Here is a 13556-nt window from a genome sequence, read left to right as displayed (position 1 = left end):
TAGCGGATCCTCCGGTCATCATCATAAGTGATGATGAGGAAGAAGAATCCAAGCACAACCATTCCAAGATTGAGTGGGTAGCAACTCAAGATGATGAAGACGAGCCGAACGAGCCTTCAATCGACCTCCGATGCTCGGAAGAACTAGAGTGACTTGTTAAGTCGTTGTCTTAGATCGTTGTGTTAGTTTGCTTGTTTTAAGTTTGCTTGTGTGTGTCTCGCATGTGATTTACATCTGTAGTGGGATGTAAGTGCATGCGTTTGTTTGCTTTTGAGTGTTAGGTAGTTGGTGAGTTTAGTGGTGTGAGAGTCTTCAGTTTTGTAATAATGAAACTCAGTTAAGATCAATAAAAGTTAAAGTAATTCCCTGTCCTAAGTAGTTTCCCCCTGTTTCTCTTCTTGTGCCCTGTCCATGCCAGATGGTGAACACTCGCAGTAACGGGAATGGCCCCAACAATCCCAATAGCAACAACAATGGAGAGAATCCCACTCTTGCCCAAGTCCTGGCTCAACAGGCACAGCTTATGAACATGATGATGCAGCAACTTCAGAACCAGCAGAACCAAGGAAATAACCATGCACCTCCCTAGAACAAGTTAGCAGAATTTCTTCGTGTGAGGCCGCCTATTTTCTCTAGTACCACTAATCCTGTTGAAGCTGGTGATTGGCTGCATGCCATAGAGAAGAAGTTGGATTTGCTTCAATGCACTGATCAGGAAAAGGTCTCATTTGCATCCCATCAGTTGCATGGCCCTGCCTCTGAATGGTGGGATCACTTCCGCCTTAACAGGACTACTGCTGAACCTATCACTTGGCTTGAATTCACCGCTGCTTTCCGGAAGACGCATATACCATCGGGAGTGGTGTCTCTCAAGAAGAAGGAATTCAGGTCGCTCACCCAGGGATCTCGCTCTGTTACGGAGTATCTGCACGAGTTCAATCGTCTGGCTCGTTATGCTCCGGAAGATGTGCGCAATGATGAAGAGCGCCAGGAGAAGTTCTTGGAAGGACTTAATGATGAGCTTTCTTACCCACTCATGACTGGAGATTATCATGATTTCCAGAAGTTAGTGGATAAGGCTATTCGTCAGGAGGACAAATACAATCGCATGGAGCAGAAGAAGCGCCGGATTGCTCAATTCAAGACACAACAGGGGAATAATCAGAAGTCGCGTCTTACTTTAGGACCCCAGTCCATGCCACAGGGAGGTTCTTCGTCTGTTGTTCGTCCGCAGCGTCAGTTCTTCAACAACAATGCTGGCAACAACATCCGTAATCAAGCTCCACGTCCTGTTACAGCTCCAACACAGCAACAACCTGCCAAGAGGGAGCAAGGCAGCAAGCCCGTGGTGTGTTTCAACTGTGGAGACCCAGGACATTATGCTGACAAGTGTCCGAAGCCCCGACGCATGAAGGTTGTCCCTGCCCAGAACAACTCTACCGTACCAGCATCAAAGGCCCGTGTCAATCATGTTGCTGCTGCAGAAGCTCAAGATGCTCCAGATGTGATTTTGGGTACGTTCCTTGTTAACTTAGTTCCTGCAACAGTGCTTTTCGATTCTGGTGCTACACATTCATTCTTATCTATGAGTTTTGCGGGAAATCATGGGATGGAAGTAGAAGATCTTAGACGTCCTTTGATGGTTAGTACCCCAAGTAATCAAGCACTCTCTTTGTAACGTAGCCCCTCTGTCAGAATAGAAATTCAAGGAGTACCATTTCTGGCCAATCTTATCCTGTTAGAATCCAAAGACCTTGATGTCATCCTAGGGATGGACTGGTTAGCCAGACATAAAGGTGTGATAGACTGTGCCAACAGAAAAGTAACTCTCACCAGCAATGATGGTCGAGTTGTAACTGTTCATGCATTGTCTTCTGAGTCTTTAAGGTCAAGACTGAACCAAATAACTTTGGAAGAGATTCCTATAGTCCGGTAGTATCCCGATGTGTTCCCAGATGATTTACCTGGTATGCCGCCTAAAAGGGATATAGAGTTCAGAATAGATTGGGTACCAGGAACAACTCCGATCCATAAGAGACCTTATAGAATGGCAGCCAATGAGTTGGCAGAAGTCAAGAGGCAAGTAGATGATTTGCTTCAGAAAGGATACATCAGACCAAGTTCATCTCCATGGGGAGCTCCGGTTATTTTTGTGGAAAAGAAAGATCATACCCAGAGGATGTGTGTGGACTATCGTGCCCTAAATGATGTGACTATCAAGAATAAGTATCCGCTACCCAGAATTGATGATTTGTTTGATCAGCTTAAAGGTGCTACTGTTTTCTCCAAGATAGATCTTCGATCAGGGTATCACCAGTTGAGAATCAAAGAGGAAGATATACCTAAGACAGCTTTTACCACTAGGTATGGGTTGTTCGAATGTACTGTTATGTCTTTTGGACTTACCAATGCCCCTACTTTCTTCATGAACTTGATGAATAAGGTATTTATGGAATACCTAGACAAGTTCGTAGTGGTCTTTATAGATGATATTCTTATCTATTCTCGAACCAGAGAAGAGCATGAAGAACATCTTCGCCTTGCATTGGAGAAGCTACGAGAACATCAACTATATACTAAGTTTAGCAAGTGTGAATTTTGGTTGTCTGAAGTGAAGTTCCTTGGTCACGTCATCTCAGCAGGAGGAGTTGCCGTCGATCCTAGTAATGTGGAATCCGTAACCAACTGGAAGCAACCGAAGACAGTTTCAGAGATTCACAGTTTCTTAGGCCTCGCAGGATATTACCGGAGGTTTATAGAGAATTTTTCCAAGATTGCTAAGCCCATGACACGATTGCTTCAGAAAGATGTGAAGTACAAGTGGTCGGAAGAATGTGAGCAGAGTTTTCAAGAATTGAAGAATCGCTTAATATCAGCTCCTATTTTGATTTTGCCTGATCCAAAGAAGGGTTTCCAGGTGTATTGCGATGCATCCAAACTTGGGTTAGGTTGTGTACTGATGCAAGATGGGAAGGTGGTTGCCTATGCATCTCGTCAGTTACGTCCGCATGAGAAGAACTACCCTACTCATGATCTTGAATTAGCTGCAGTAGTTCATGCGTTGAAGATTTGGCGTCATTATCTTTTCGGTACTCGTACAGAGGTATATACCGATCACAAGAGTTTAAAGTATATCTTTACTCAGCCGGATCTGAACATGAGACAACGGAGATGGTCGGAATTAATTAAGGACTATGACATGGGAATTCATTATCACCCGGGAAAGGCTAATGTTGTAGCAGATGCTCTTAGCAGGAAAGGCTATTGCAATGCTACGGAAGGACGACAGTTGCCATTGGAATTATGCAAGGAATTTGAAAGATTAAATTTGGGAATTGTCAGTAGAGGTTTCGTTGCAGCCTTAGAAGCGAAGCCCACTCTAATTGATCAAGTTAGAGAAGCCCAAATTAATGATCCTGATATTCAAGAAATCAAGAAGAATATGAGAAGAGGAAAAGCTATTGGTTTCTTGGAAGATGAGCACGGAACTGTATGGTTGGGTGAGAGAATCTGCGTCCCCGACAACAAAGATTTAAAAGATGCAATTCTGAAAGAAGCTCATGATACTTTATACTCTATTCACCCTGGTAGTACTAAGATGTACCAGGATCTCAAGGAAAGATTTTGGTGGGCAAGTATGAAGCGTGAAATCGCAGAATACGTAGCAGTATGTGATATTTGTCAGCGAGTCAAGGCAGAACATCAGAAACCCGCCGGTTTGCTGCAGCCTTTGAAGATTCCTGAATGGAAATGGGAAGAAATCGGTATGGATTTTATCACTGGTTTACCCAGAACGTCATCGGGCCATGACTCTATTTGGGTGATTGTCGACAGACTTACAAAAGTAGCTCATTTCATTCCGGTAAAGACAACCTATTCCGGAAGTCGGTTAGCGGAATTGTATATGGCAAGAATTGTGTGTTTGCATGGCGTTCCTAAGAAGATAGTGTCTGATCGAGGCAGTCAATTTACTTCAAATTTTTGGAAGAAGCTTCAGGAAGAGATGGGTTCTAAGCTGAACTTTAGTACTGCTTATCATCCGCAGACAGACGGACAGACCGAAAGGGTGAATCAGATTTTGGAAGACATGTTGAGAGCTTGTGCTTTAGACTTCGGTGGAAGTTGGGATAAGAATCTACCTTATGCAGAATTTTCGTACAACAACAGTTATCAAGCTAGTCTTCAGATGGCTCCTTACGAAGCACTGTATGGTCGGAAGTGCCGCACTCCGCTTTTGTGGGATCAAACGGGAGAACGTCAGGTTTTCGGGACGGATATCCTTAGGGAAGCAGAAGAAAAGGTAAAGATCATTCAAGAAAGATTGCGAGTGGCTCAGTCTCGACATAAGAGTTATGCCGACAATCGCCGCAGAGATCTAAGTTTTGAAGAAGGAGATTATGCGTATCTTCGTGTCACGCCTCTTCGAGGAGTTCATCGTTTCCACACCAAAGGAAAATTGGCACCGCGTTTTGTGGGACCTTATAAGATTGTCAGTAGAAGAGGAGAGGTTGCTTATCAGTTGGAGTTACCTCAATCTTTGGCAGGAGTCCATAATGTGTTCCATGTGTCGCAACTGAAAAAGTGTTTAAGGGTACCTACCGAAGAAGCTAATCTTGAACAGATCGAAGTCCAAGAGGATCTGACCTATGTTGAGAAACCAATCCGTATCTTGGAAATAGATGAGAGAAGAACCAGGAATCGAGTTATCCGTTTTTGCAAAGTCCAATGGAGTAATCACTCGGAAGAAGAGTCAACTTGGGAACGAGAAGATGAATTGAAGTCAGCTCATCCGTATCTGTTCGCCAGTTCTTCCGAATCTCGAGGACGAGATTCTGTTTAAGGGGGGTAGGTTTGTCACACCCTGAAAATTCAAAATATTTAAATTGTTGTTTAATTGGAATTTTTAGAAATGATTTTAAAAGCCTAGAAGAGAAGATCTAATTTTAATTAATAAATTCCAATATAAAATGGGGCCAGATAAAATTTCATTAAATACTTTGCTTAATTCTATAATTCCTAGATTTTTCTGGGATTTATTTGAGCTAAGGAAGTATTTTTAATAAATGGAATTGCATTTAAGAAATAATTTAAATTGAAAAAGGTTTTAAAAAGTCTTCTTTTGGCTTTGGGCCGAAAGTCGGCCCAAAACCTCTCTTCTCTCTCTCCTCGGCCCAGTCCGGCCCAGTCCGCAGCCGCGCGCGCGCCCTCGCTGTCGCTGACAGGTGGGGCCCGCTTGTCAGTCGTCGTCTTCCTCGCGTCGGCCGCCGCCCGAAACCCTAGCCGAGCGCCGCCGCCGTCTCCTTCCAAAATCCGGCCGCTCCCTTCCGTCTTCGGCCGAATTGATAGAGGGGAAATGATCCTCGGGATCTCCTCTACCTTTTCTCCTTTGGAAACATCGGCTAATTCGTTTTGGAAGTTCGTGGATTCGAGTTTGTTTCGGATTCGATTTTTCCCGAACTTTCCTTCTCGTCGCCGGCCGCCGTGGGCCTTCGCCGCCGCCTCCTAGCCCCTTTATAAGCTTCCCCGGTGTCTCCTCTACCCGCCGCCACCTTCGCCTTCGCCTCTCGTCGCCCGTAGCGCCCTAGCGCCGTGTGCCCTAGCGCCGCCGTCGCCGCCGTCGCTCCAGCCGTGCGCCGCTGCCGTCTCGGTCGTCGTCGTCGCTCGGGAAGACCGCCGTCGTGGTCGCCAAGTCGTCGCCGTCCTCGTCCGCCGCTTCACCACCGTCGGAGACCGCCGGAGCATCGTCGCCGTCGTCAAGCCGAAGAGCGCCGCCGTTTCAACCTCGTCGCCGTCGCCGTCCGTTGGTCTTCCGCCGTCGCTTTGGTCACCGGTGAGTTCGCCGTGCCGTCCGCTACCCGTTGGTGCCTTCCGTTCGCGCCGCCGCGCCGCCGTTCGCCAGTGAGCGTGCGCCGTTCGAGCCGTCCGAGCCGCCGAGCCGCCGCCGCCGGTGGTGACGTCATCGCTGACGTCATCGTCGCCCTCTCCCGTGAGCCGGTCGTGGACCGATCGATCTCGGCCGTCCGTTTTGGATCAAGTCGATCTCGGCCGTCCGTTCGCGTGAACCGCCGCTGTGCGCCCGGTCCACCGAAACCCTAGCCCGCTGACGCAATAAATCCCTTTTTCCTTTTCAAAAATAATTCATTATTGCGTCATAATTCAATTAAAATCAATTTAAGTGTTTTAATCCGATTTAATCTTCAAAAATTCATAACTAATTCATCTTAGCTCCGATTTAGTTGGTTCAAGTCTCTAAATTTTTCTAAAATTGAGATCTACATGTTAAAAATATCCACATGTACTGTTCATGCTTGTTTATGTGCTGTTTTGGTGATTTTGCTCTTTTCTGCTTAGATTCCGTCGTTTCCGGAGAGTCCGTTTTCGCCGGAGAAGAGTTTGAAGAGTTCCAAGGCCAGCAAGGCAAGTCACACAGATCCCAAACAACCCTTTGAGCATGTTGATCCCGTTTAAAGCTATTGTTTCTATTCAACTATTGCATTTATTTTCGAATGTCATTGGGTGGAATTAACCTATTGTTTGTTATAGCCCTTTTGTTCTTGTTTACTTTATTCCTTGATACCTTGGGTTATTATAACTTGACTAGTTGGGCTTTATATATTGGTTCAGCTAGATATTAGGTATAATTGCTTAGCCTTGTTTAGAAACATTAGCTCACTATTGGGATAACTTATGACTCACTATTATTTAATGATGGCTTAATGATAGTTCACGATGGTCAATCGTGATTGGTTAATTAATTAATGTGCCAACTAAAACCTGGTAATGGTGGGTTGTGAGCACATGGTTTTGATGGTCGTGCTCATGGCAATTAAGGACCGGTTCACGAGTTTCGGTTGTGAAACATTAACCGTGCCAACCACAAGCCAGCATGGGCAACGGCTTTATCTTTTGTATAGCATGGTTCATTGCGGAGCACCAGACTGAGAAGTGGTGGAGATAAGCCCACGGGGGTCGCTGGGGAGTCCATGCCTTGTTTATAAGGGGGTGATTATGATCCAGGAAGGTGCGCTGCGGTGGATTGTGTTATGCAAGGGGTATTGTCACAACTCCTTTCCGAGGTACCGTGGTGGTATTGAGGCACATGGTGACATGATGTGGGGTTGTGTCTTGTGGGTACAGTGGTACACCTCTGATCAGAGTAAAACTATTCGAATAGCCGTGCCCGCGGTTATGGGCGGGTCTAACAATGTCTTTCGTGATTAGTCTCACCCTTCTCATCATAATAAAAGGTGCTTTAATTGGTAATAATTTGATTAGCTCCTGGTTTGGAATGGTATATTCCTGGTTTGGAGATAGAACTGTGCAGCCGGGATGGTTGTTCAGATTGGTTGGGCCTATACAACAGGGTATGTTGTATAGCGTTGGATTAATATTGTTTAATTACTTAACTGTTTTATGAAATTCTCAAATGTTTGCTAAATGCTGCTTTTGCAAATGAAACCCTACTATGCCATTCTTTGGTATCTGTCGCGACCGAGAAAATTGCCTTTTCCCGAACGCTAGTGTATTAATCCCCGTCCCAGGAAAAGCCGGGGTACACCAAACAAACATGATACAAAAGGCACATCTTTATTATATCGATAATATTTACATTATTACAAAGGCGCTTCAGGCCTGACAAGCAAAAATAAACAGCAGCGGACTAGCGGCCTACGGCTCCATCTTCACAGGCGCTCAACTGGGGTATAAGCCAGGACTCCACCTAAGACATCTTCTCCAAAGCTTCTCTTACTGAAGGGGGAAAAGATTGAGCAAGAATGAGTACAACCACAGTACTCAGCAAGCCACACCGGAGGTGCATGATTAATGCAAGGGAAGTACAAGGGAATAATAATATAGGGGTTAGGTTTTGCAGTAAACCGCATTTAAAAGTCACTTAGTTGCCCAAAGCCATTTTGTAAAGACGATCCTAGAGCTACACAGTATTATTAAACAAGGCCGTGAACCTTCACGAACCTGCCTTAACCCAAGGCCTACGATGATTTGGACCGAACTGGCAACCCGACCTGGGTTCCAGCTCGTCCCAAGCCAACCCAGGCCAACCATTCCATATTTTAGTTGTTGAGCAAATTTTAAGGATTAAAACACTGACTTGGGTACATTGCTCGGCTTGCCCATATCCGAGGGCTCGGCTATTCGAATAGATTTACTCTGATCAGAGGTGTACATCTTTACCCACAAGACACATCTTTACTCCGCATTCCATGGCCTTGGAACCCGTCGTAAAGATGTGACATAGTTTCCAACCCATCCTAGCCTTAGACAAGAGTACCGACCCAATCCTACCTACGGCCGGGATACCCGGGACAGGCAGGCAGAACTGAGCCCCTAGCATTGGGCACCAACCCTCCGCCGTATGACATCTCGACTACCGGGCCGCAGCTCGTGTAGCCTTCATTTGCCCTGGAGAATGTCCATCGACGCCCGACTTCATCCATCTCCAATCCGTGTACTTTTGTTTATGACTAGACTGAGCCACAAACTAAGCCTTACCCATTAGACATGTGGAAGTACGGTAGTGCTTTGCAACAGAGGCCCGAGCTTTAGTCCTTATAGTGGCCGGGGTGCTACTTCCCATAACTGGCATGCACCCAAACCCCACCGAAAACAGGTTTTAGGGGTTTTGAAAGAGGAAGAGAGGTGTGTCCAATTCCACCATAATCCAACAATTCCATAGTGTCCAAATGATATGAGAATTCCCAAAGTCTAAAGTTATAAAACCACCTAATGTTGCCTAATTAATCAGCGAAGCATCTACCTAAATTCATACTAGTGGAACCAGGATTAGAGTACCCACTAGTTGGGGTTTTGTTTATTCTAGGGTGAACAAGGTACTAATAACAATAGCAATAATAATGTCATAACAAAGGTAAATAGGCATGGCTAAATAAAACAGTGATAACGCGGGAATTTAAACAAAGCGATAATGCAATAATTTAAATCAAAATAATTTTATAAACTGGGATTCAATATGCTCAAGGGTGATGTGACTTGCCTTGCTCAGAGAGAACGGCTTTCCGAACCTTCGGCGACGACCACGAACCACGCTTCGGGAACCTCCGGAACGACGAAAGCTACGCGAAGCACACAAGCAAAGCTACAAGCCTATAAAGAAGCAATAACAACACATAAAAAGAAAGCACAGGGTTCTTTAGGTTATAACAAACATTAGGAGACTTGAACGGGTCGATTCAGAGTTCGTATGACCAAGATATGATCATCCGAAGTTTAATGCTGTTATATGGAGATTTGCGGATTATTGTAATTAGGTTTTGCAACTATAAAACATGTGTAAGCGCTAGCCTGGAAAAGACAGGAAGGCTGCGCCGTTGACATGCGGACCCCACATGTCAACCTAAAGGACCGCGGTAGACCGAGTGCACAGAGACGGTCCACGGGTCGACGGAAGCGGATCCCGTGTGTCAACCGAGGCGAGTGGCCAACAAACGGACTCCACTAGACACCACACGGCCTGCACACGTGGAAACCACGCGGCTACCGAGCGGGCACACTAACACGGACACTACACGGTCACCACCCGCACACGTGAACGACTACCGACACCGGTACACGGGTACCGGGGCCGACAACCGCACAACGGGCACGGGCGACACCGAAAGGACGAGGACGGGGCAGCGAGGGAGAGGGAACCTTACCACCACGCGACGAGGCGTGGGAACGACAACGACGAACGGGCGCGGCGGAGACAGACGGGCACAACGGAGACGAACGGCGAGGGGACGGCTTCGGCGGCGATCCTTGGGCGAAGGCGAGCTGCGGCCGGCACGAGGCTTGACGACGCGGAGCCGAGGACGAACACGAGGACGGGGCTGCAGCGGCTCGCTTGACGAACGCGGACGACGGACGAGAACGGCTCGACGGAGGGACGAACGCCACGACGACCGGGAACGACGAGAGGACGACGACGACGACGACGACCGGGACCGGCGAGGAGGCGACGAGGACAGCCGGCAGCGGCTGCACGGGGACGAGGACGACGAGGACCACGCCGCTACGATGCCGACGACGGAGGCGGCGCCGCGAGACGACGAGCCGGGCGAGAGGGAACGGGATGATGACGACGAACACCGGCGGGGTTCGGTCGAAGGGGAGGCGAGGCCGAGGACGACGTCGCGACTGCGATGCCGAAGATGGTGGTGGAGGTGGCCGACCGGTACACGGCGAGGAGGGACGGGCGGCCGAACAACTCCGGCGAGGCGGACGGAGAGGTTCGCGGCGACGTTCCGGCGAAACCGAGGGCAGGCCGGGGTGGAGGGCGATGCGGCGTCGCCGAGGGAGGAGACGGCGACGTCGGCCGACGCTCTGGCGCGGCGACCGGGGCAGCCGGAGGAGATGTCGACGAGGAGGAAGGTGAGGCCGGCGCGGGCGACGGCGTTCCGGCGAAATTCGGGCGAGGAGGAGGTGATGCCGGGGAAGAAGGCGATGCCGCGGTGTCGAAGGAGGAGACGGCGGCGTCGATCGGCGCACCGGCGATGAACAGCAGCCGGCTGGAGGGAGTACAGTGGCACCAATGCCACTGGTTGCCGGCGGGGGCACCGTTCCGGCGAGTTTCCGGCGAGGAGACGGTAAGGCCGGTGAAGGGGACGGTGTTGCAGAGCCGAGGGAGGCGACGGCACGGCCGGACGATGCTCCGGTGAGGAGGGAGAGGTGGCTGGAGGCCGGCCGGCGTCGGAGAGGGAGAAGGAGAAGGCGGGGAGAGGTGATACGACCACGGGGAGGCTCGGGAAGGGGCTAAAACGATAGAACGAAGGATGAGGATCCCATTTTATAGGATGGGGGAGAGAGCCGGCCACGGGAGGAGCGGGAACGTCGACGGGAATGGCGGCCGGCGGCAATGGTTGGTGGCCGGACTTGGCGCGTCCGTTCCCGAGGATTGAAGACACCATTCAAGGGGAAATTAAGGGGGAATTGAAGAGGATTCAATGGGGTTTAATTTCCCCTATTTAATTTTGGAATCCCATGAGCGAATCACACGGATTTGAGGGAGGAAAGGAGTAGGGTTTCACGGGAAGAGAGAGAGAGGTGGCCGGGCGGAGGAAGAAGACGACGGCGGCCTGGCGCGTGGGCCCCGCGCGGCCAGGCGCGCTCTCAGTGCACGCGCGGCGCACGTGCGCGGGAGGGAGGGGCGGCTCGGGTTGGGCCGGGCGGTCGGCCCAGGAGGGGGGGGAGGGGGAGGCGGCTTAGGCCGGCCGGCTGGGCCGAGGCAGGCCGGGAGGAAGGAGGGGGGGGGAAACAGCCCGGGAGAGAGAGGGGGGGAGAAAGGAGCTGGGCCGAGAGGGGAGGAGGCCCAAGAGGAGGGAGAGAAGGAGAGGGAGAGAAAGAGAGGGAGGAGAGGGAGACTTCGGGCTAGACTTGGCCCAAAGGAGGAAGGAGGGTTATTTTTAGATTTTCTTTTTATTGAACTTTGATAATTGTTGTTGTTGTTTAATAAATATTTCCGGTGCTCTGAAAATTCAAGTAAAATTTGAGGGCTCATTTTAGACCAAGGAGAATTTAACAAAAATTCTCCGGGCCACATTTGAATTTTTCTTGCACGTATTTTAGTGTTTGCCAATTTCTTTTCGAATTTTAATCAATTCTATTATTCCTTTTAGAAAATGAATTTTAATTCGGGATGAATTTATCAGGACGTGACAAATCCACCCCCCTTACAGGAATCTCGTCCCCGAGATTCGAGGAGGCTAGCAAGAAGATAGGTTGGGCGGTCTTCTCTTCTTGTCTGACTTCTTCCGCCGCATCTTTTATAACAAACTTGCCTAGCAAAACTTCTCCACTCTGGACTGCTTGGCTCAATCTCCTGTTGCAGATGGAATCTTCTCTTCACCTGACTTTTCCCTGGTTGCACCTCTTGCTGACTTCGACTGGATTGTGGCACTTGAAGATGGGACTTCAGTTCCAGAACTTCTCATAATTCATATCTTTGGCGTCAACCTCATACAAGTTACCCACTTCACGTTATGCGTCGATATCAGCTTGTCATTACTAGGATACCATGCTGGTTATCATGAGAATATCAGGCTTGTCTAACTTACCACTATTCTCTTCATGTTGTCCTCAGTTTAGCATTCAACGTATTCCTTTACACCTTTGACCTTGATGTGTTCTTTCCCGATTTCTCTTATCAATCACCTTTCGACCTACTTCTTTGCCTGGTAATAAACATCTTTTTCGATATCTTCTATCAGTCATCTTTTGACCTTTGTCACTAAGTACTCTTCACTCCGAGAGTTGTGGATGCTTCTGGTGGCGATGAGGTCCTTTGGTCTGCTACCTTTCAGTGAAACCTTGAAGTGTTTCGCCAAAAGCTATACTGACTGTCATTGCCTTTGATCCGAAAAAGACACATCTGAAACTCTTAGTCCAAACAAATGTCTCTTTGGTTAATCACTTGATTTTCTTTTCCATCCTCAGGTTGGTTATTAGCTCGAGGTTAGAATATAATTCCTCTGAAATGAGACCCTAGGTCTCCTTTGACAGTAAACAATTATACACATAATTCCATATCAGCATCTTCCAAAATGACCCTCCTAGAACTTGCTTTTATTACACATGTCTCCCTTATTACATGAATACAAGGCCCTGCCTTAAACAAAAAGGGAAGGTGCTTAACATCGGTACATTGCATCCTCAACATGAATCATCCATAAACATAGCAAGCTCACTGTTTACAGACATAAATATATTTATTTATTACATGATTGCTGCAAACTCCCGGTTACAGTGATAAGTAGCGAACTGAAAATCACAAACATGGATACTCATTCTGATTCTGGAGAGATTCTTTGCTGAGGCTGTCGGTGCAGAGAATGGTTGGTGCTGAAGGTATTATCGCTATGATTTACTGCAGAATCAGGTGCAGCAAGAGGAGCATTGGTGCTGTGGATTATATCGTCGATGTTGCTGTTGGAGCTGACTAGCTGACGAGACAATCGTAGGGTTGTTCGTTGGATTTCTGCGGTCTTGGTCAACAACACACTGAGTTGGCAATCCTTGGGCACATGGTTTGTACCTTCGCACAGAAAACATGTGACCTTGCGGGTGGGACATTCACCTGGCGGATGGTCTTCTTCACAATGAGGGCAAAGTGTGAGACACCTGCTAGCAATGTGTCCAATTTCTCCACAACGGGGGCATGCTTTTGATTCCATCTCTTCCTCGCCGAGACGTCGGAGAGACTCATCTTCATAATCCGAGGAGACTTGATCTGACCCTTCACTATCAGATACTCTGCCACCATGGCTTAGGAGGTGCTGGGTCAACTGTCGTGCACCTCGGAAGGTATTTCCTCTTTGACGTCTAGGAATAGTTATCCCTGCTGGAGGCCATTCGGTGCTGGTAATAGTCATCTTACGTACTTCTTCTTCAGTTCGCATCGGCGCTTTTCTCTTCTGATTCTTACTCTTCTTGCCTTTGGCGTGCTTAGTACGTGACCCCACGTGGTACGAAAGGCTAGGAGGAAAGCAATTCCCGGGATTCAACGGATTCTCTCCATTGGGCTCTCTACTTTGCACACTAGG

General features: G+C 48.3%; 1 protein-coding gene across 1 annotated transcript; it reads right to left on the bottom strand.

Moving 5' to 3' along the window:
* Positions 1–8994: 8994 nt before the first annotated feature.
* On the bottom strand, positions 8995–11080 carry LOC136351303 (uncharacterized). The gene is made up of 2 exons (XM_066303305.1): positions 9675–11080; positions 8995–9123 (listed from the first exon to the last, which is right to left on the bottom strand). Exons 1-2 carry the CDS (start codon positions 10923–10925, stop codon positions 9019–9021), a joined length of 1356 nt encoding a protein of 451 aa, XP_066159402.1. The 5' UTR covers positions 10926–11080; the 3' UTR covers positions 8995–9018.
* Between the last annotated feature and the right edge of the window lie 2476 nt (positions 11081–13556).

Source organism: Oryza sativa, chromosome 8, assembly GCF_034140825.1.
Source record: "Oryza sativa Japonica Group chromosome 8, ASM3414082v1".
Classification (NCBI taxonomy): Eukaryota; Viridiplantae; Streptophyta; class Magnoliopsida; order Poales; family Poaceae; genus Oryza; species Oryza sativa.
This window is presented reverse-complemented; position numbering and strand designations above follow the sequence as displayed.